Below are 23,902 nucleotides of genomic sequence, written 5' to 3'. Positions count from 1 at the left end.
TACTGGTGATGTTAACTTTGATCCGTTGGTTAAGATGGCATTTGCCAGATTTCTCCACTGTAAAGTTATTATTATTCCCTTTCCATTCTTGACTCTTTGGAAGTGAGTCACTAAGTTCAGCCCAGAATCAGAAGGGAGGGGACTAAGTTCTACCTCCTGAAGAGGAGAATATTTACATATATTATTTTGAATTCTTCTTTAAACGAAATCTGTCTAAGAGAAGAGAGGTTTAAAAAGGAAAGTGTGGTCGTATTCTACTGTACAATTTATGCAGATGAAGAACCAAAAGTCTTCATGGATTTTGGCAAAATGAAGGTTGGAGTTACATTACCAAGAATGATTTCAATTTAATTGTAAGGATAGGAGCCAGAAGAATGAGAAGAAGGATGAATGTGACAGGAAGAATTAAAGACAGCATATGTAAACACTTCTCTGAACATGTTTAGCTATAGAGTGGAGCTAGGAAGGAGGACTGTAGTCCAGGATTCATGTGACAATGATATTACATTCTGTTCTTATTGTAAATTTTGTTCCAGGAACATGGGTCTCAACTTCAATTCAGGTTTCTAGTGACTGTAAGAAAGTACAACTTTCAGAATCCTTAACTTGATTAAATTTAAATTACCAAATTTATGTCAAAATCCAGTTGTTATCATAGATTATGTGATTTTTTTAACCCTTGTATAAAAGAGATTTCCGTAAAATAAAAAGCAGATCCAAGAGAAAAAGACTCGTTGCTATTTGGAATCAAATTTATAGCTAAAATGCCTCTGATTTCTTTGCTAGTATATGTCAAACCTGAGTAGACTTAGTCCTACTCAGTCTGTATTGGGCATTTAATAAATTTTGTCAGGACACTGGCAGGCAGCCTTGCAACTATTCTTGGTGAGAGTGCGTTTGCAGCCAATCTTTTTTGCCAAATCTTTACAGTTAGAATAGACATCATCATATTCGCAACTATTGGCTGGAATAAAAACAAAGAGATTAGTCACTTCATTATCATTTTCCTGCACAGCAGCAACACAAACAATAAACTTAGTGTGAGGAGGGAATTGAGCAAACAAGTTGGCATCATTCCCTTATGATGGTCATTTCGTATCTCGAGGGACACATAAGATCCCTTAGTTAAATTCAGTGCTTAATCCATCACTTCTTTTAAAATTCGAGCTTTTAAAAATATTTCTAAAATGAATTGACCTACTTTCCTCTCTTGTAAAATGAAGTTAAATCACTCTAGAACTGTACTATCTAAAATGATAGCTGCTAGCCATGTGCTTGTTTAAATTTAAACTCAAATTAACTAAAATTAAATAAAATTAAAATTTCAGGTACTCAGTGATGTTAGTTATAAGTGCTCAATAGCCAATGAGTCTCGTGGTTACTTTACAGGATGTACAAATATTGAACGTTTCTATCATTGCAAAAAGTTATATTGCACACTGTTGCACTAGACTCTAATGCCACTAGTCTTGCTTTCAGGAGTAAGAAATCGTTATGAGAAGATGTGGATGCAAAAATGTAAAAACAGGGGAGAATTTCACTATGATTACTGGACATTCCCACTTGGATGTCCCTCAGTGGCCACAACCTCAACAAACCTCAAACTAAATTCATCATCCTACCTACAAGCTTGGCATTTCTTTGGTATCCCTCTCCAACTTCTGACTTGATTCACTCAATCTCAGAGAAATGGCACTCCCAACTACTAAGTAATTCAAACCAGGAACTAGGAATCAACCTGAACTTGTTCACCTCTACTTTTTATCAGCACCCAATAAGCACAAGTAACAAACACTGGCTAATCTACTTTCTTTCTCTCTCTCCTAACTGTCCATTCCTCTTCATTCGTTTTGCCCTAATGAAGTAAGACGTCCATTTTTTTGTGTGTGTGTGAGGAGATCAGCCCTGTGCTAACATCTGCCAATCCTCCTCTTTTTTGCTGAGGAAGACTGGCCCTGGGCTAACATCCGTGTCTATCTTCCTCCACTTTATATGGGACTCCGCCACAGCATGGCCTGCCAAGCAGTGTGTCAGTGCGTGCCCGGGATCTGAACCAGCGAACCCCAGGCCTCCGCAGCGGAGCGCACGCACTTAACCGCTTGCGCCACCGGGCCGGCCCGACATCCATTTGTTTTTAAACCCAGGTTTTTCAACAGTTTCCAAGTTGGCTTCCACCTACTTGTTCCCTCATACTAATGCCCGGTGCTCTTCCAAAAACACAATTCTGATCTCATCACTCTTCTGTTTAAAATCTTTCAACTGGATGCTCATTACTAATAGGATGAATTTCAAACTCCTTAACAAATAGTATTCAGCAGAGGTATAAGTATTTTCTTCTTTAGTGGATTTATAGCTCTGAATTGTGTCTATACCATTCACTCAGAAAGGATGCTACAATTCAGTTAGGTGAATACGTTTGAAAGGTAACAATCTCAGTTAATGTCAACCACATTATTTATAATAATTTTAATAACATACTCAACTAAACAAAAATACCGACTCTCTGTATGTCTATTCACAACAACACTGGAAATGAGATATTACATGACATTAATTTTACTCCTTTTTGCTAAAATATTTTTGAGGCTTCTGTGAGCTAATAATACTGTATGCCAATTTGATAGACATATAGAAAGTATGTAAAAGTTACTAGCAAACAAAAGTGCAAGTGGTTGTTAGGTTAAACTTGATGAATCTAACTACACTATGGGGAAAGTGAGGAATTTCGTATGATGAACTCATTGGCATATAAGGAATGATTATTTTTGGTGTGCCTGTCCAGACTGAGCCATATTCTGTGGTCTCACACCTTTATGTTTGTATATATTTTCTCTTTTTAAAATGCTACCTTTGCTCTAATGGCATTAACTTTGATGAAAAGAAAATGTATATTTAATTACAATGAATTATTTCTGCAGAAACATTTTCATATATGCCAACATGTAACGAGTTGACTTACTGCATAGTCCATTGTCACAGTGATTAGGGCAGCTGGCACAAGGTTTTCCTTCTAGGTAAGGGGTACGTTCTTTGCCAACAAAATTACCACTGAAATTTTGAAATGCAACATGTCAAACATTTTTCATTTTTTGGTTTAGTCTATGCTCCAAGGGGAGCATCCATCACCATATGTACCTGAATATTTATTCAATGTATGTAATCATGTCAAATAACTGAAAAACTAAAATTCCCCAAGTGTACTCAGATAACAATGCAAAGTAAGAGAATAATTTACACACACGCTCACTTCCTTGACAATAATTTCACAGCCTGAGCAACTGAAATGGGATAAATAGTGTCTAAAATTTTCAGAGTATATTTCATGTGGCAATACTCTTCATCTTCCGGTAGACTTGGTCAAATTGTTAAGGCAGTGCACCCCAAGTTGCTGACCCAAGATGGGTAAAACATATCCTCTAGAAAGACAGGAGGAGCTCCTAGGGACCAGGAGTTGCAGCATGAGAAATATTTAATGTTAAATGTAATTTTATATTTAAAAAGGAAAGTATAACAATTTGTATAGTGTGAACTAGAAAAAGTCAAGCTCCAGGGGAATTTTTGGCTTCTAGATGAGAGGTGGTGATTTTCAAGTAGTTTTTGGTGTGTGTTTTTGGGAGGTAGGTGACCTTAGGAAAGTTGTTGACTATCTAGAGGTTTTGTGTGTAAGATTTTTATGCTTACCAAAAATAGGACTGTTATTAGGAAAAAAAATGTTTCATTAATACTAATCTCCAGGGTATATTGGTCTTACAGTGACTGGCCTGCACCTCATTAATGATTATTATCATTATAATCATTATTATATATTGGCCATTATAATCTGAAAGTACAAGGGAGTCAAAATCTCAGTCATACCAAGTGGGTCCAAGACAATGCACCAGAATCCCAATCTGTCTGCACAGAATGTAGCTTTATGTGTGGGGGCTCTTGGAAAAATTGTGAAATAGAAAAGTGTTCTGGAAGTTCATGCACTCCTGCTTTCCCTCATTATTCACTCCAACTCACACTTCAGATGCCTGGGCCAGATGCCTCCCCCTCACAGCCAGGCAGTGAGTTTGGATGCTTTCTCCTAGGACCTTTCAGTTCTTTCTACTAAACCCTAATAGGCACCTGCAGGAAAATGACTCGGAAGGTCACATTTCTCTAACTGGAAACTTACCTCATCTGGGTTGTGGATAGCCTCAAAATAAATCATTTTGGATGCTTGGTTTTGGGTGAAAATCTCCCTCCAGTGGTAAGGAATTTCAAACATTAAAAATAAATTAAAACTGGGACCGGCCCGGTGGCGCAGCGGTTAAGTATGCGCGCTCCTCTTAGGTGGCCTGAAGGTTTGCAGATTTGGATCTGGGTGCGCACCGACGCACCGCTTGTCAGGCCATGCTGTGGCGGCATCCCATATAAAGAGGAGGAAGATGGACACAGATGTTAGCCCAGGGCCAATCTTCCTCAGCAAAAAAGAGGAGGATTGGCATTGGATGTTAGCTCAGGGCTGATCTTCCTCACACAAAAATAAATAAATAAAAAAATAATTAAAAAAAATTAAAACTAACAGATACATTGTGAATATATCTTCAATATATTCATAGGAATTTTTGTGGATAATTAAAAAATATTGTTTGAGGAAGGGGTATATTTCCTGCTGTAAATCTAGATCATAATGGGTGGTTCCTTCAGAGCTTGTGTGTTAAATTCTAAGGAGCAAAGACTTAAGATCTTACCTTTTCTTGACAATTTGAAATGTATCAAGGATCTCTTTAAAAGCCTTTGAGGCCCAAGATTTAATCAATTCTTAATGGTGTAATATAGGCATTTTTAGATACGCAGGAGTAGGAATATTTGAGTAGAAAAGGCTGGAATCGCTAAAATGTCATCCCCCATTTGCTACCTCCCCTTCACCCTGGCCTAACCATCAAGCTTTGACTTTCTAGTGTGTGAGCTTAGTAATAAGCGACAATACCAACTCTAGAGAACTACATACTACGTACACCCACGGAGTAACTCTGAGCCTCGGGGAAGACAATGCAGAGGGAGGACAAGTCATTTTAGACATGAAGAAAGAGAGCTTCAGAATATTATACTTAGAACTGAGAAGTTGGTCTTTCTGAGAAGTTTGTTGTGTCTCAAATTGAGAAAACCTTTGTAAAGATTTATCCCCCCTTTACTGAAATATTCCAATTTATTATACTTTAAAAATATTAAATTACTGGTGGCTTTATTGATAGCAAACTCAAAAGTATGTACTTACGGAGGACAATATTGGCAAACTTGGTAGTATTTTAGTGATTTTTGATTAGGACAATAGGCAATTCCACATCCAACACGGTAAGACGAGTACCAAACAACCTACAAATCCACAAGGAAAGATATGAGAGTACATTACAGAAGAAGGAAATATCGAAAAACAAATAGTAGGAAATCCAAAACTGAAATGAATGTTGCTGATGTATTTTGTTTCCATATACCTTATCGATATAGTTAGATTATTGAATCAAAGTAAAAATCTTTTAAAATATTACATTTCCATGTACTGTCACGACTTTATCTATTTAGACTGTTAGAAAAATACAGAGTATGTTTCCCTACCAAGAGCCTGCAGGATGTTGAAAACAGCTCACAGCTGAAATACCCACAACATGCCTAAACTATTCTTTACCCGCGTGAGAGATCTTCCCCCAAATCCAACATTGGCATCAGTCAGCATTTGAAGATTTCTTTTTAGGACACTTATGGCAGAGGGTTTTTCATTTATTCTGCTTACCTGAGTATAATGTCCAACTACTGCATTGGGATGATTTTTCCCTACGCCATAGGTAAAATGACGGACCTCATCATACCAACCTTGGATTGCATGTGACCATGAAATAGGTCTACTTGACATAAAGAGATTCTCACCACAGTGCCTTGTACCTAAGAAGAAATAGAGCATACATGAAGAAAGCAATACTAAAGCATGCAATGGCTAAAATAATGTCTACGTGCTACTTAAAGGGAGTATAAACTACTCTTGGATAGCTCCTTTAAGAGGGAAAGAAAGGAAGCTAAGATTTTAACAGTAACTGGGATCCTCAAGAACATTTGTCTCAATCTTCTACTGAATATAGTCATCCTTCATAATTTCATTAAATTATAGTACCAAAAATACAAATAACAATGGCAGTCCTACCTTCAAAAAAGGTGAGTTATTTACTACTTTCAATTTGGGCTTGCCTATATCTATGTCATTTTTGATGATTTAAGTCCAGGCATACCTCATTTTATTGCACTTCATTTTATTGCGCTTTGCAGATATTGCATTTTTTACAAATTGAAGGTTTGTGGCAACCCCACGTCAAACAATTCTATTGGCGCCATTTTTCCAACACATTTGCTCACTTAGTATCTCTGTGTCATGTTTGGTAATTCTCTCAATGTTTCAAAATTTTCATTATTATTTGTTATGGTGATCTGTGATCAGTGATCTTTGATGTTACTATTGTAATTGTTTTGGGGTGCCATGAACCGTACCCATGTAAGATGGCACATTTAACTGATAAAAGTTGCGTGTGTTCTGACTGCTCCACCCACCAGCAGTTCCTCCACCTCTCTCCCTCTCCTTGGGCCTCCCTATTCCTTGAGACAGCAATATTGAAATTAATGTTCAAGTGAAAGGAAAAGTTGCACACTTCTCACTTTAAATCAAAAGCTAGAAATGATTAAACTTAGTAAGGAAGGCATGTCAAAAGCTGAGACAGGCCCCAAACTAGGTCTTTGTGCCAAATAATTAGCCAAGTTGTGACTGCAAAGGAAAAGTTCTTGAAGGAAATTAAAAGTGCTTCCCCAGTGATCACATGAATGATAAGAAAGCCAAACAGTCTTATTGTTGATATGGAGAAAGTCTTAGTGGTCTGGATAGAAGATCAAACTAGCCACAATATTCCCTTAAACCAAAGCCTATTCCAGAGCAACGCGCTAACTCTCTTCAATTCTATGAATGCTGAGAGAGGTTAGGAAGCTGCAGAAGCAAAGTTTGAAGCCAGCAGGGGTTGGTTCATGAGGTTTAAGGAAAGAAGCTATCTCCATAACATAAAAGTGCAAAGTGAAGCAGCAAGAGCTGATGTAGAAGCCGCAGCAAGTTCTCCAGAAGATCTAGGTGAGATAATTAATGAGGGTGGCTACACAAAACAGCCTTATATGGGAAGAAGATGCCGTCTAGGGCTTTCATAGCTAGAGAAGAGAAGTCAATGCCTGTCTTCAAAGCTTCAAAGGACAGGCTGACTCTCTTGTTAGGGGCTTATACAGCTGGTGACTTTAAGCTGAAGTCAATGCTCATTTACCATTCTGAAAATTCTAGTGCCCTTAAGAATTATGTTAAATCTACTCTGCCTGAGCTCTATAAATGGAACAACGAAGCCTGGATGACAGCACATCTGTTTACAGCATGGTTTACTGAGTCTTATAAATCCACTCTTGAGACCTACTGCTCAGAAAAAAGATTTCTTTCAAAATATTACTGCTCATTGACAGTGCATCTGGTCACCGAAGAGCTCTGATGAAGATGTATAATGAGATGTAAATTGTTTTCATGCCTGCTAACACAACATCCATTCTGCAGCCCATGGATCAAGGAGTAATTTTGGCTTTGAAGTCTTATTATTTAAGAAATACATTTCATAAGGCCAAAGCTGCCATAAATGGTGATTCCTCTGATGGATCTGGGTAAAGTCAATTGAAAACCTTCTGGAAAGGATTCACCATTCTAGATGCCATTAAGAACATTTGTGATTCATGGGAAGAAATCAAAATATCAACATTAACAGGAATTTGGAAGAAGTTGATTCCAACCCTCATGGATGACTCTGAGGGGTTTGAGATTTCAGTGGAAGCAACTGCAGGTGTGGTGGAAATAGCAAGAGAACTAGAATTAGAAGTGAAGCCTGAAGATGTGATTGAATTGCTGCCATCTCATGATAAAACTTTAACAGATGGGGAGTTGGTTCTTATGGATGAGCAAGGAAAGTGGTTTCTTGAGATGAAATCTACTCCTGGTGAAGATGCTGTGAGGATTGTTGAAATGACAAAACAGGATTTAGAATAGTACATAAACTTCATTGATAAAGCAGCAAGGCTTTAAGAGCATTGACTCCAATTTTGAAAGAAGATCTACTGTGGGTAAAATGCTATCAAACAACATTGCATGCTACAGAGAAATCATTCATGAAAGGAAGAGTCAATAGGTGCAGCAAACTCCATTGTTGTCTTATTTTAAGAAATTACCACAGCTACCCCAACCTTCAGCAACCACTACCCTGATCAATCAGCAGCCATTAACACTAAGGCAAGACCCTCCACTAGCAAAAAGATTATGACCCACTAAAAGCTCAGATGATAGTTAGCGTTTTTTAGCAATAAATTATTTTTTAATTAAGGTATGTACATTGTGTTTTTAGACATAACAGTATTGCATGCAATAGATTACTATATAGTGTAAACATAGCTTTTATATGCACTGGTAAACCAAAAAATTTGTGTGACTTGCTTTATTATGACATTCACTTTATTGTGCTCACCTAGAACTGAACTTGCAATATCTCTGAGGTATGCCTGTAAATATCTTATCTAATAGTTCATATATGTGACATTTTATCTCATTGTTTTTACGTTCCTCGATGTAGAGGTCACGTATTATAGGTTATTTTTAAGTCTAATATAGTATTGCATGCATTGTAGGCACCCAGAACATACAAAAGACTTGTCTTACTGTCATCAAAAATTAAAATAAAATAGTAAAAGTAGATGCTAATGTTAAATATTTTTTGAGTAAAGTTCAGAAACAGTTTGACAAAATTCAACATATTTAATAAATAAAAAAATAAATAGTTTTCAAAGCACAAACAGGCTGCATCACATGAGTAGAGCACCGGATTAGAAATCAGAAATTATATTTAAATTTCCTATGTGTGACACTTATTACCAATCATTTTTCCCCTGACAGTTTTCTATACTTTAAAATAGAAAAGAGATGATACATGACCTGCTATACTCATGAGATGGTTAAGAGGTACAAATGTGATACTGTGTGAGACACATTTTGTAAAATATGAAACACTAAATAAGCACAAGGTGATGCTTCGCAGAGTTCTCTCTCATACAGAGAGACTTGAACTTGAACAAGGCAGCATTAGAAGTGACATTTATTCACAAAGATTTCTTCTTTTTTCTTTTTTTTGGAGGGAGGGGAGATTGGCCATGAGCTAACATCTGTTGCCAATCCTCCCATTTTTTGCTGAGGAAGGTTGGCCCTGGGCTAACATCTGTGCCCATCTTCATCTACCTTATATGCGACACTGCCACAGCATGGCTGACAAGCGGTGTGTAGGTCCCCCCCTGGGATTTGGACCTGTGAACCCCGGGCGCCAAAGCAGAGTGCTCGAACTTAACTGCTACACCACCGGGCCAGACCCCACAGAGATTTCTTAATGCAACATTAAAAAATGGCCTCTTATTATTTTACTTGTTCATTTACTCAGCAAATATTTATTGATTTACATACCGACTACTCGATCCTCACTTCTACTGTGTCTGAGAAGGCACTTGTCTGCCCAATTTTGGGCATTTGTTGCTGCCTTGCTGTCCCATTCCTAAAAGAAAGAGGGAAAAAAAGATATGCACCTGACGATTCAAACCACAAAGGAGCATAAGCTTTATAATGAGATTGGTGGGTAGATTTACATCATTATAGGATTTCTGTACATGCATCTTCTGATTATCATCATAATCAAAGATCTATTTTTTGATGTGCCTTTTTCTGCTCCGTGAAGAAATATAGATGGTATGTCTACTCTAAGTAACTGAAAAATCTAAGGTGGTTAATGGTCTATTTATGATAGCACAGTAGGCACACCTAAAGATTTTTAGTAATGGTCCTACCCTAAACACGTGGAGGTTTTGAGATTGTTTTTCCTGTAATAATGAGCTTACATACTTCATTCCTAGTTCTTTTTTTTTTTTTTTTCCCACTGAATACATTTGGGAGACATGTGGTTTTTAGTACTGGGCCCAGCAAAGTGGGCTATTATTTACCCTAAGTGGCATTGAGCCTACAGGGAAAAGGTCTTCTTGATCCTAGATTAGGAGAAATATTAAGCAGAAAAATATAATGGCCTCTCATTGGATGTGCAAAGATTTAGTTTTCATTCCACCTCCACAACTTAAATTGCCCTGTAACCTGAACAAGTCATTTAACCATTATCAAGTGAAGTTAAGAATTTCTTCCCTGTCCCGCGGAGCTAACGAAGTTGAAGTTTTAGGCCCCTCCCTCATATAAGCCCTTCCCCAGGTTGTGGCAAGGATGCTCAGAATATGTTTGGACATATTTTTTTATTGTAAAATTTGCAATGGTAAGATATTTTTGTACTCTCTTCCCTCAAGAGGATTCCTTTAAGCTTTAAGTCACCGAAACTTGGATTTCCCCTACTAACAACATATCTCTTAGAAAAGATCTAGGATATAAGGTGGAGCCCAGGTGGAGTGGACATTAATAGTGAGGACAACGACGATGATGATGATGTTGTAGGTATGAATGTACCGAGAGGGACTGGAGAGAAGAGCTGCACGCAGTCCAGAGAACTTATTGGAAAATTGTTTTGGATCAAAATAAATAGAAAAGGCCTGGTGAGAGTGTCTGAAAGTCAATTTATCCAAGTCGGAAGGCATATAATAACCTCAAGGCGAGGGTCTAAACCCAGGGTTCATGAAGGGGATTCAGGGGATCCATGGACGCCTTGAAATTATACATATTGAAATATGTGTGTATATATATATATATATACATGTATTGAAATACACATATATATGCATTTTTTTCTGAGAAGAGAAATTCCACTCACAAAGATGGGAAACTCTGAAATGGCCATGACAGAGAGTAGATTCTGACAGATTTTACTATTCTAGTACACAGAACATATAATGATAGGAGGAAATACAATTTATAAGCAAAAATAGTATGTGGAATTAAAAAAAGAAGAATTTCTTCTCTGTCCATAACACAGCTCAAATAACTAAATAGAGACTGAACTTCCCAAGCCCCAAAATTCTTCAAAGATGTTCTTTACTAGGTGCCTGCTCTTATCATAGCTGGCTTAAACCACTTTCTTTATGTTGCTGCCTCTTACCATCTTCAGCATGTTACTGGCAGGTGGAGAGACTGTTCTCCTTAGGTCATTGTGTTTATCTACAATCTCTTTTTGGACTTCTTCTTTGGTGGTTAACAGAGCACCAAAACTTGGATCCTAAAGGAAAGTCAAATTAGAATTATTTTTTTAGTTTTGAAAATTGCATAGACAAGTGAATAATTCAAGAGAACGAAGATTATTTTTAAAAATGTTCAGTTCAAGCCAATATTAATTGTTAAGCATTGCCAATGAATCTGAGCCAAAGCTATAATTTTTGAATAGGAAAGAAATTGTGTTAAATTTTGAGGGTGGGGATGTAATTCATGGCATCACAATTAAAAACACCTCTGAGGCCACAAATAGTATTAGGAGAGATCTTAGTGTGATTTTTCTAGAAATATGAGTGATAACATAATGACAAAGGTACAAGATAGAAACCGTTAAGACATTCTCATTCACACCCAATTGGGCTGCAGCAAGGGAATGGTACGGGTAGGGGCAGGTGACTCATTCTGGACTTTACAAGGACTTTTGACCTGACGTGGTGTCTGTATTTAGAGAAAGATTGTTTAGGCCCATTCCAAGTGCATTCAATACTCTAGTAAATGATGCTACCAATTATGTAACAGATTTTATGGGGTCACTCAAAAAACAGTTTTATTATATTAAAAAAATCTCCAAGGCAATTTGGAGGGAGCAGAGCCATCAATTAATGGACTATTGCTGACTTTGTTCCTTTTAGTAACAGAAAAGTAACTGATAAGGTATTAAATAGAGTGCTGATATTCTTGGTGTATCTTTGTGTGGGGGGGAGGAGTCTGAGCCTGGAGGTAGAGTAGGGGGTGTGAATTGTTCCGTAAGGTTTACGCAATTTGGTGATCTAAATTTACACAAGAGTGTGATATTATACGAGCATGAGCAAGAGTTTGAAGCGTTAAGTCTAAACAGACGAGGCCCTCTGTTGATTTTCCCTGACACCTTCGGGTAAGTTATTCTCTCCTCTCCTCAATATTGAGTTCCCTCAAAGCTCTCCAAATACTGCAAACATAGGTCTGACCATGTTTTATTGCCACTATTTATTTATGCACCCATTTTTTCTGCCTGTTTGTATGTTTCTAAGGGCAGGGACCAAGAGCGAATGCCATTGTGCCCACAGATTCAGCACATTCTCAGCTACTGATTCCTGAGTTAGAAAGGATGCACGTGTGAAATATCATTTGTGGCCAATCTCTGCATTACAGTAAAGCATGAAATAACATTCCTGGATATGTCCTATTGACCCTCAAAAACCTGCTTAAAGTAAAGCAATTTCATTTCAAAGCACAACAAAATTTGGTACCTGAGAAAGAAATAATTATTTCCTGTTTCTTACCCCATCTTGCTTTGTGGATAAAAATTCTGAAGAAGACATACCTTTGTTTCTTTTTTTTTTTTTTAATGAGTATCAATAAAGCTTTTATTAGGTGACAGGAAATCTAAAAATTTTTTGAGAGTAAAATAGATAAAATATAGTATCTATCTCTCCTTAAGGGGTTTATATTGGTTAGGCGATGCGACATAAATAGTTACTATACCACATGATAACTGAAATGATAGATGGGATCTACTAGATATAGGGGAAGGAGGGATCAATTCTTCTTGACTGAGGTTAGGTAAGGCTTCACAACAGATGGTCTGGATTGAGGTTTTGAAGGGTGAATAGTGTTTTCTGGGCATCCTCAGAAGGCACTGCAAACCACACTGGGCAGAGGTTATGTAGAGCATCTGATCAGCAAACATTTAGTGGTGCAAAAGACAAAATGATACCTCCTTTTAAAATAATTTTATAAACAAAGACCAGGAGATGGACCAGAGAGGTAACAGGGTATTGGAAAGGGCCATGAAAAGAAGTCATAAGGAAAGAAATTGGGAAGACAGCAAACTACTTGAATGAAGCCCTAGGTGATGAATAAATTGTCTTCAGATTGAAAATTTGATTATGGTAACATAATAACTGTATTTCTGATTGCCAAATGAAGTGACTCAGCGTCAGAATTCTCAGGTCTGAGGAGTCCTAGCTAATCTTGTATGCCCACAGTTAAAGGAGAGTGTGGGAACAGACAGCAGTGACCTAAGTTCCTCACATTCAGAGGTTTTCTGATCAAGAGATAGACAGCTTATATGAGCACCTGCCCATCAATCATTGAAGAGGATGATTGATCTTGTTTTTGGGATTATGAAAGTGAAGCAGCATATTAGAAATAATTAGAGCATCTTATCTTACACATACTAATTGTACAGCCATGAAAAAAATCCCAATACTTAATATCTTTAGTAAGATTTCTTTTTTTTTAAATTTAAAAAATAGTTATAAGTATTCTCACACAGTAACTATGAAAATTTACTGTAGTGATGTATGTGAAGAAGTTTTGCTGATTTGAGATTATATAAACATATTGCTAATTTTCTGTGGGAATCGCACTGAAATAGATTTAATTAAAAAATCAGAAAAGATCTTGGGACAGAAGGAGTTTCATTAGTTTTTAAAACTGTAGACCAGTGCTGTCAATTGAAATGTAATTAATGCATTACATGTAATTTTAATATTTTGGTGACCACTTGCAAAAAGAAAAAAATAAGCAGATTAAATTGATATTTATAATATATTTTATTTAACTAATATGTTAAAAATATTTTGTTTTCATCATGCAATCAATATTAAGATTACTAATGAGATATTTTCCCTCCTTTTTCTACTAAGTTTTTGAAGTTTGCTATGTATTATATTTATGCAGATCTCAATTTAGACTATCTGTATTCGAGCAACTGGTGAGTACTTTGTAATGTACTGGACACTCTAGCCCTTTTTACTTTTGAAATTGATCTAGTAGCTTCCTATCCGTATCCCTCAAGGTTGTTTGAATTGTTCTGAAAGGATTTTCAACCTCAACCATACCTGTCCATTTGCAGGAAATAATGGGAGCAACACAGCAGCCAGGAACAGCAACACTGGTAACAATGCCATTGCTGGGAAAACAAAGGCAACAGAGACCTGCATTGGAATGTTTAGTGCATGAACTTCTGGGGAACAAAGGGAAAAATGAAAACAAAACAATGTATTGATCTCAGTTATCCCAAATTTGTTAGTAAGAGAAGATTTGTCACATGGTGCCAGTAGAATGATAATGAATTCAGCCCCAGAAGCCAGCCTCCGATGGGGACCATAAAGAACAAACAGAAGTATTTGACTGAAGCCCTTGAAGTACACCTATAAATGTTAAGGATATACTACCCAATTCTCCCCTAGTTCCACAGTCTTGTCCATGTAGCTACTCTCTTTAGGTTCTAGGAATGGCTTCTTCCTACTTTGCCCAGTCAGGAGTAGTAATAACTCCCAACTGTTACTATTACTGGGGTACCACTGCATTAGTCCTTGCTGGTTTCCTTAAACCCTGCTTAATCCTTTATAAATATCCCCTTATTAATATCTCTTCAAATTACCAGTTAGCATGTGCTATTTCTTTCCTTCCAGGACTCTGGTTCATATGCTTGCCATTCCTAGAACCCTAGGTAAATCCACTAAGAAGCAAGTGCTTTTCTCTAATACATTCAACCATTTTCATCAACTCTCCCCATGTAGCCAGTGTCTTTATTCATTCTCACTCAAATTTCTCTTTTTATTGCAATGTCTCAAATTCCAAATTCTGGATGTAAAAACAGAAGATAGATTTCCCACTTTAAAAGGATTACTGACTAAATCTGTATGAATACCCTTAATATGTGTTCACGTATTAATATGTAATTACATATGTTTACATCCTTTGCCTCCCTGATTCAACTTCTTGGAATCCTGAGGAAAAAATAATGTATACTGGAAAAACTTTAGGCATAAATTTTTCATCACATTAGTATTTATAAAGGTAAAAACATAATTAACCACGTGCTTAATAACGGGGAGATAAAATGTCTAAATACAGTCATGCACCACATAATGACATTTTGGACAACGATGGACCACATATACGATGGGGATCCCATAAAATCAGTACCATATAGCCTAGATATGTAGGAGGCTATACTATCTAGGTTTGTGTAAGTACACTCTATGATGTTCACACAATGACAAAATTGCCGAACAATGCATTTCTCAGGACATATCCCCATTGTTAAGTGACACGTGACTGTAAATTAGCGTACATCCTCTTGCTCTAGTGTATTAGACATAAAACTATGTTTATGATGGTTTTATAATAAGGAAAATGCTTATGCTTCAAATTTAAGTAAAAAAAACAGAATACCAAGTAGTATATGGGAGATCCTTAGCCTTCTGCTATGAATGAACGTTTGTGTCCTCCCAAAATTTTGTTGAAGCCCTAACCCCCAGTGTGGCTGTATTTGTATTTGGGCCCCAAAGAAGTAGTTAAGGTTAAATGAGGTCATAAGGATGGACCCTGATCCAACAGGACCAGTGTTCAAATAAGAAGAGACACCAGAGCGTGCTCTCTCTCTCTCTCTCTCCTCCATGCATACAAAGAGGCCATGGGAGAACACGGTGAGACGGTGGCTCTCTGCAAGCCAGGAAGAGAAGTCTCACCAGAAGCTGACCATACTGGCCCCTTGGTCTCAGACTCGTAACCTCCAGAACTGTGGGAGAATAAATTTCTGGTTTTCAAGCTACCCAGTCTGTGATATTTTGTTATGGCAGCCCAAACAGACTCATACACATTCTCATGTTTCATATTTGAGGGTTAGGTTATGTGGGAGTGAGTTCCAAGGTCCATAATACGGAGTAATTTGAAATCTTCTGGAGCCACAGCTCTGCATTCAGGCGCGTGTGTTCTCACAAGGGACTGAGATAGCCGATTACCTCCGACTGTCATCCAGCATCCACATCTCAATGCAGCTTTGCTCTTCTCACAGATAGATGACAAAAACTCTATGACATAGGTATTTTGGGCCAATTTTAAGCTAAAGTAATGGAATAAATTTTATTGCAGAGCGGTATTGATGATTTTGATGTGCAGGGAGACCTGGGAATGCATACATTGTGATTCTCCTGGAAGACAGACAGAAACAGAACCTCATTCTCTTCTCCCACAAAGCTAATGATCAGACAAAAAGCCAGGCAAAGAACAAATGAGATTAAACAGAAATACAAGAGAATGAGTTTATCTTCGTGTGGTAAGACGTTCTTTTCTGCATTTTCTATAATGAATCTGCGTTATTACAATTACAGTAATTAGAAAAAGGAAAGACTTTTATTACAAACAGATTATTAACCTTGGAAAAGTGCCTCTGACTTTGTCAAACCTATTATCTTAGTTGCTTTTTTGCAACCTGGTACAGCCAATAGTTTAGGCATTATGGTGTCCACGTAAGAGAAGAACGGAGGTACAGAGATATTAAGCAACCTTCTGACAGTCTCATTGCTAGTTATTGTATAGCTGGGACAGATCTAAGGTTTCTTTTAACCTCAATATCTATTTCCCACTAAACTGTATTATACTTTTTTGGGGGCATGGGATTCTGGGTAAGAAAGAAAGCACTTAATGAATTTCTGCCTTGACAAAAGTAGTTGCATATTCCTATAAATCTTTTTGCAGCTGGTAAATCGCTGGTAGATTACTGAACACGTTTGAGAAAATTAGAAAAAATTAACACAATACTAACAATTAAGTCAATTCTTTTCTGCTGTCCTTCAAATGTAAAATAAAACTCCTAAGACTTAAAGAGCTCAAATAATATTTTCTTAGGATATCCATCTTGAGTTGAAAACATACCCCATTATGATAAGCTTTATGTAACTTTGATGAAATAATGAAGAACTTTGCTGGCATGTTAATGAAGTATTTTTGTCCATTTAATAACTGGAATGGGAAGGGATGGAATTGAAATGGGAATCAGAAAATTGATAGCATATTTCTATAAGGGTTCTATAAGGAATAAAAATTATACAGGTGTTCCCACAATGTTTTGGAAATTTAAGTTCTTCTATCCCTTTAAAATTTTGCTCATAGCTATAGGAAAAGGTTGATTTTGTTTATATTGTAGTTTTTAGGGAAACAGAGGAAGAGGTGGAACAGAATGAAAATTTGAAGATAGAAAAGGAAAAACACAGAAAGAGAAATGAACTTATTTCAGTATAAAGCAAATACATAAATTTAAAGTCAAAAAGAGCCATTTTTATTTATCAGATACCTGGTCCCAGACTGAGCAAACCTAAACTTTGGCACCTGGTATTGTGAGAAAGAAAAGAGAGCACAGTAAGTGTTAAGAAGCCTGGGTTTTTCTTGTTATTGTTGACGCGCTCTTACTCAGCTCATCTTTAACTAGCGATATGAAATTGAAAATCTTCATTTGTTAAGTTAGAATATCGTGACATAGGGTCACCTCATAGGATTTTTGTGAGGTTTGAGGAGTTAAGTAATGTTAAAGCAATTTGAAAACATAAAAAATCACCATACAAGTCCTGGCATTAACATTACTATTTTTATTATCATTTGAGATGCTTGCTCCCTCAGCTGGGAGTACTGCCAGAAATCTCTCAGCTCTCAGGCCCTTCAGGGATTGGCTCTTCTGAAGACAGCCACCTGGCCCGAGATGATGCTCCCTTCCCAGGGCACCCTCATCCCATGTCTGTCAGATGTGGAATATAAAGGCTGACTTCTTTGCTCCAACTAGAGACAACTTTGAAAAATCATCCCAGCTTCAGAACCACTCTGAAGTAGTTGACTGGCTGAAGCCTCCAATGAGACTACATCACAGCTTGATTTCTATCTTTGCTTAATCTTATTCCTTTCCCTTCCCTTCCTAGGAAATGGATCACAAGCGCATTCCTTAATAAACTTCCTGTGTCTCGGATTTTGTTGGGTTACCTGGGCAACCCAACCTGTGACATCATTCATTAGATAACCTTCTTTTTTGTAACTTTAGTCAGGATAGGCTCTTTATTTATACCTTCATTATCCTGCGATCATATGCCCTTTATGCCATCGATCAGGTTAATCCTCAAACCTGGATTCTAGCCACATCCTTCAAGAACATTTCTAAGTACCTCTCTCCAAAGAAACTCAGAGGCTAACTCCAAAAACACTGATCTTGTTCCTGGATAGGAATATTTAAAGCCCACCCAGTAAACTTTTGATTATGTTCATTTTTTCTGATTTAGTGCAACATCTTATTTCTCTCAATTTTTTTATGCACTTTTGACTTTCTTCCAGATTGTGAGTTTGGAAAAGGCAGACTACTATCTTCACATTCTTTTAAATGCTTAATGGCTAACGATGGTTCACTCTGTACTTGCTCAGTGGTGGAGCTGCAGAAACTTTCAAAGACTCCGGAGGACTATCTCTTGTGTCCTTGGGCACACACATCCCTCTGGCAATGGCCTCAAGTAGGCCTCCTGGAGAATTTGAGCAAAAGAGAAAAACAGATCCTTCTTTTTTTGCAAGTCATTGACAATCAGATATTGCTCTTTCCTTTAACAGACATTCATCCGATTTTACATACTCTATTGAGGACAGCATGCTAGATATTGCTGGACATGATCAAGTGAAGAAGACATGATTCCTGCCCACCTCAGAGTCTTAGCATATTATCGGGGGAGCCCATCATCTAAGCACCCAGAGTGTGAGCTGGTTGGACTTTCCCATGGGTGCAAAAGTAGAGGATAAACTTTTATTTTCTTTTGCCCTAACCCATTCTGATGCTTTTGGAGAAGGATGAGGAAAAAGCTAACATAGCCCAGGGCTCTGGAATTAAATATTTCAGATGAGGTAAATATGACAAAAATCTATCATCAGCTATAAGACCAAAGCACGTAGCTCCACCACACCCCTCTTCCCCAGGGGCTGCCCTGAATAGCAGGTGCAGAGAGGATACAGTCTATTTGCACTTTCATTTGGTAGAGTTGCCCAGAAAGCGTTATAAAGAATTAGGAAAAATAACTGCCTCTTTCTGTCATCTACTTGCATGTAGACAATTTCTAAATGTGTGTAGTCATACATTTCCTCTGCTGTTTCCTTAGGAACAAACTTTAGATTCCTTTTAATTTATCTCTATTAAAAGAGTTATTTTGCTATGTGCAAGTCACCAAGTCTCTCCTATCATCTGGTTTTCTTCTTTGCTGGGAGTAATTTTCCTTTTTCATAGAGATTAGTAATTTCTTCAGGTGTGACTGGAGAAAAGCCAAATCCAGGGATTTCAAAGATTTGCAATTCCAAGTGTTGGTGGTTTACTGCTATCTAATTACAGGCAGCAGAGCAAATTGTGTCTTTTTTAAGCATAAATGTATATGATGCAGTTAAACTGTAACATATCTCTGCTTCTTCACATTGATGTTAGGACCACCACTAAGTTTAAAACACTCATTTGATAAAGAAAATGTTATTTTCTCTAACGACATGGTATCACTGCCTATTAACTGATAAAAAACGTATATTTACAAGAATTATACTGGCATACCTTGCCTTAAAAGTCCATTTTGTGGAAATAGAGATTTTCAAATTATAGACTAAGGAGAAGTTGCTTAGTTCCTAAGAGAATAATTCATAAAAGGGTCCATTTAAAAAGTAAGCTTTTAGGCTTCTATTCCAGTCAGGATATCAAAACGGGTAGGCTTCTTATTATGTCACCAACATGAACTCTGAAGGAATGATAGAAGCAAAAGGAAAACATGCCTTCCAAGAAAGTATCAAAAAGATAGTGAGAAAAATCTGAGAAGAACTTTCTCTCATGACCTCTTGTATGTGTGTATGTATGGGTGAGTTGGTGTGTGTGGTGAGTGTGAGGTGGAGGAAGGTGTTACGTCCTGAGGCAGTGGCTGGCTCAATGGCATAGGAAGAGTAATGCCTTTTAGTTCCTGCTCTTGCCTCAAGATAATAATTTCTTCCCCTTTATTGCAAAATTCTGCAGCAACAGAATGAGCCACCTGTCCTGGTGCTGTATGTCAACAATATAGAATCGGGGAACCATAAAAACCTTCATCAGGTGTGAAGACTAATGAAATAAAGATATGTGGACTACTGTATGTTGCTATTATAGTCGTATCTCTATTCCTCCCCACCCCCCCCTCAAGTTTATGTGAGTATAAATTAGTGTGACTACTTCCTCTCAATGCTGTTTCTTCCTAAAGTGTAACCTGAGGAGTGGCAGTGAATGGAAATGATTCTAGGAGTGATTCCTAAAACAGATAAGGATAATAGTAAATAATATATAGGCCCATTTCATAAAGGATGTGCAAAAATCCAAGCAAAATATGAATTCACCAACTTCAAAAATGCATTTAAAAAATCATGATCAAGTAAAGTTTATACCAGGACTGCAAAGATAATTCAAAATTAAGACATTCATTGGTCAAATTCATCACATTAATGGAATAAAGAAAAATCACGTGGCAAAAAATATATTATTAAGTTCAATCTCTAGTTAGAGCTAAAAAAAAAACAGAGGAGAATAGAGGAGATCATTAATTTGGTAATGGCAAAATTGCGAAATATCTCTAGCAAATATTTTAGTTATTGGAGAAACTCCAGGTGTATTCCATTCAGTATTGGGAACAAGAAAAGAAGGACTAACGGCACTGTTAACATATTGGAGAGGTCCTGATCAAAGCAATAAGAAAAGGAAAAATATATATTTGTAGGTCTTGTAAGGGAAGAGGTAGTATTGTAATGAATTTCAAATGATATGATCATCTATCTAGAGATTACACCATAATCAACAAGTTTGCTAGATGCAATATCAGCCTACAAAAAACAACATTTCCCGGGGCCAGCCCAGTGGCATAGTGGTTAAGTTTGTGTGCTCTGCTTCAGTAGCCCAAGGTTCACAGGTTTGAATGCTGGGTACGGACTGATGTCTCACACATCAAGTCATGCTGTGGCAGTGTCCCACATACAAAATAGAGGAAGATGGGCACAGATGTTAGCTCAGAGCCAATCTTCCTCAGCAAAAAGAGGAAGATTGGCAACAGATGTTAGCTCAGAGCCAATCTCCCTCAGCAAAAAAAAAAAAAAAAAAAAACCATTGCCGTATACCAGCAACACTCAACTAGGAAATAAGATTTAAAGAAAAGATACCATTCATAATAGTAACACAAATTATAAAGTATCTACGAAATAACCAAGAATAAAAAAATTCCTTTTTCGAGAAAACATTAAAACTCTAGTAAAAGACATTTAAGAAGATCTGCATAAATGGAGAGGTTTTCGTGATCTTAAATGGTATGCTAATATAACAAAGATGTCAATCCTAATTAAATTAATGTAAAAATTCTTTATAATTCCAATAAAAATTCTGATTGGCCCATGAATAATGAAATAATCCTTTTATAAGAAGAATTAATTTGGGTATATTTTCGTACTAGTTATTAAGATAGATTTCAAACTTACGTTGACAAAAATTTGATATTATTGTAGGAACAGACAAATGGACCAATGGAGGTAAATAGAAAATTTAAGAGACAGACCAAACAAGGTAGCATAAAAAGGCATTAGAGGAAGAACAGATTATCTAGCATACAGTATTGGGAAAATTAGCTCACTCTATGGAGAAAAATAAAACAGATTCTTTTTAAGCATTATCTATAAAGGTGAAAGTAGAGGGATTAAATTTATAAATAGATAAAACGATTTACATGCAAATTTTCAGGGCCATACTCCTTTGCCCTGAGTGAGTCACACATAATAATGCCGATCTATGGTGATTCTGTGTTTTGTGTGAAGCACTATGTTACTCTTTATGGGCTCATTTAAAACTCATAACAATCTAGATAGTAAATGATGTTACTCAATACTCCAGTTTACAGATGAGCAGCCCCAGGATCAAAGATTTAATAATGAAATGCCATAAACTTGCAAGCAGATCTGAGGAATAAGCCCAGACAGTTTGGCTTAAAGCCCTTGATCCTGAAAGGAAGAGATGAACTTGTTTTAAATGATTTTACAGACCAGAAAATATGTCGTTTAAAGCACTAACACACATGTGTTGTAATGCATGCATTATAGGTATAGACACATTCATATACCAATCACAGACCAGAAAAGTAACTGATGCAATATTTTCAAACTTTCAATGTGGTATTTAATTTTATTTATTTATTTATTTTCCCCCAAAGCCCCAGTAGATAGTTGTATGGCATAGCTGCACATCCTTCTAGTTGCTGTATGTGGGACGCGGCCTCGGCATGGCTGGAGAAGCGGTACGTCGTTTCATGCCCGGGATCCGAACCCGGGCTGCCAGCAGCGGAGCTCGAGCACTTAACCGCTAAGCCACGGGGCCGGCCCCCTCAATGTGGTATTTAATCTTCATTCTGATCTCTTTCATCTCACCACTTGTCTGTGAGATAGAAAGCAGCCCATGACACTATACAAAGTTCACAAAAGTTCTAGACTTTATCATGTAGGAAATCTGCAAAAGTATCTAAATAATAATAGCTGCCTTGACAGTTCCCAGAAAACAAATTTTTTCCTTTCCAAGGATGAATTGCCTTCTCTTTACTTAAATATACTAAACAACATCATCGGAATTCCTAGAAGTATCTGATTTAAACATTATTTGAGCGTTCTGACATTCTTCCTTCCAATTTACCTCTTCCCCTTACAAATCTGAGCTCAATCCAGGGGCCCCAGTTGACTGTACAATGCATCATTATTGAGTATCGCCTCTGGGCTTGAAACTTGTCATCAGTTTAATTTCCTTTGATTCTCCTCCAGATCGTTAGTCACCCAGGCAGACGTTGGTTTTGATTTTAACTAGCAGAAGAGGAAACACCTGATCTTCTTTGGCAACAGTATGTCCTGCCAAAGCTCCCTGGATGGCATTTAGCCATGGAGGAGAAAAACATTAATAAAATAGTTTTGTAAGTAAAATCTTCCCTCTACAAGGTAAAGAACGCCTTATGTGTTGTCATTAGGTAGTTCTGTGGTCTCTTGATATCTTTTTACCCAGAATCACTTCTTATTAGCTAAAAATATTAAGTTCTATGTGGAAATTGCTTCCTTATATAAAATATACACAGCATATTATATTTAAATTATTTATATAAATGTAGCTGCCTGAGTAGATTGACTGATTGGAAAAGTTTTAAAAGTCTTTTTTTTTCCTTTTTGATTTGAGCGTATTTCATGGAGGAAATTGTATTTTATGTTTTGATAATCTTTAATAGAATACCTTTTATCTCCAAGTCAGTGCTATAATTTTGTTTTGATAGATTTAAACCTATTATCAATAGCTTCCCATCCTTATTTTAATAATGTCTATATGAAGACATATCCATATATGTGCATATTAAAGTTATTAATATGGAAGTATACATACACATATAACTATAGTTTTTCATTTTTCTATTAAAGGAAGTTCTAGTACAATTGTTTCTAAGTTAAAGACATGGGAATTAATTATATTTTTTATTTTCGAATGAAAAGTAAAAAATTCATTTAAATATTAAATTCAATAAAAGTGCTTTTGAAATAATAGAGCTATGTCACTTTCTTAGCTTAAAAAGAATATAATAACTTAAGATTATTACTCTCAATAAAAGTTACAACAGAGTTTTGAAAAGGATAGATTCATTCACTATACATCATTTCACCACTGACATGGCATAAATATATTGGCATAATAAAATGTCCACGTTAAAATAAAGGAGTTATCACTTACTTTTGGGTCTCAGAGCAAGGTGAAGTATCTGCTTTATCTGTAGGAAGAAGTAAGGTGGAGAGAGAGAAGGATAGAGAGGTATATATACATTACACCTATTTCCTGTTTTTAGC

At 36.8% G+C, this 23,902-nt stretch overlaps 1 protein-coding gene across 2 annotated transcripts; it reads right to left on the bottom strand.

Moving 5' to 3' along the window:
* Positions 1–836: 836 nt before the first annotated feature.
* LOC131413411 (cysteine-rich secretory protein 3-like) lies at positions 837–14,163 on the bottom strand. 2 transcript variants are annotated; one of them, XM_058553938.1, is made up of 7 exons: positions 14,086–14,163; positions 11,151–11,267; positions 9,526–9,617; positions 5,759–5,900; positions 5,246–5,343; positions 2,960–3,048; positions 837–964 (listed from the first exon to the last, which is right to left on the bottom strand). In XM_058553938.1, exons 1-7 carry the CDS (start codon positions 14,152–14,154, stop codon positions 837–839), a joined length of 735 nt encoding a protein of 244 aa, XP_058409921.1. In that variant the 5' UTR covers positions 14,155–14,163. The 2 variants fall into 2 exon arrangements, with proteins under 2 accessions (XP_058409921.1, XP_058409920.1); XM_058553937.1 differs by having other exon boundaries at positions 5,759–5,907; positions 9,530–9,617; positions 14,086–14,154.
* Between the last annotated feature and the right edge of the window lie 9,739 nt (positions 14,164–23,902).

Source organism: Diceros bicornis, chromosome 14 (assembly GCF_020826845.1).
Source record: "Diceros bicornis minor isolate mBicDic1 chromosome 14, mDicBic1.mat.cur, whole genome shotgun sequence".
NCBI lineage: Eukaryota > Metazoa > Chordata > Mammalia > Perissodactyla > Rhinocerotidae > Diceros > Diceros bicornis.
This window is presented reverse-complemented; position numbering and strand designations above follow the sequence as displayed.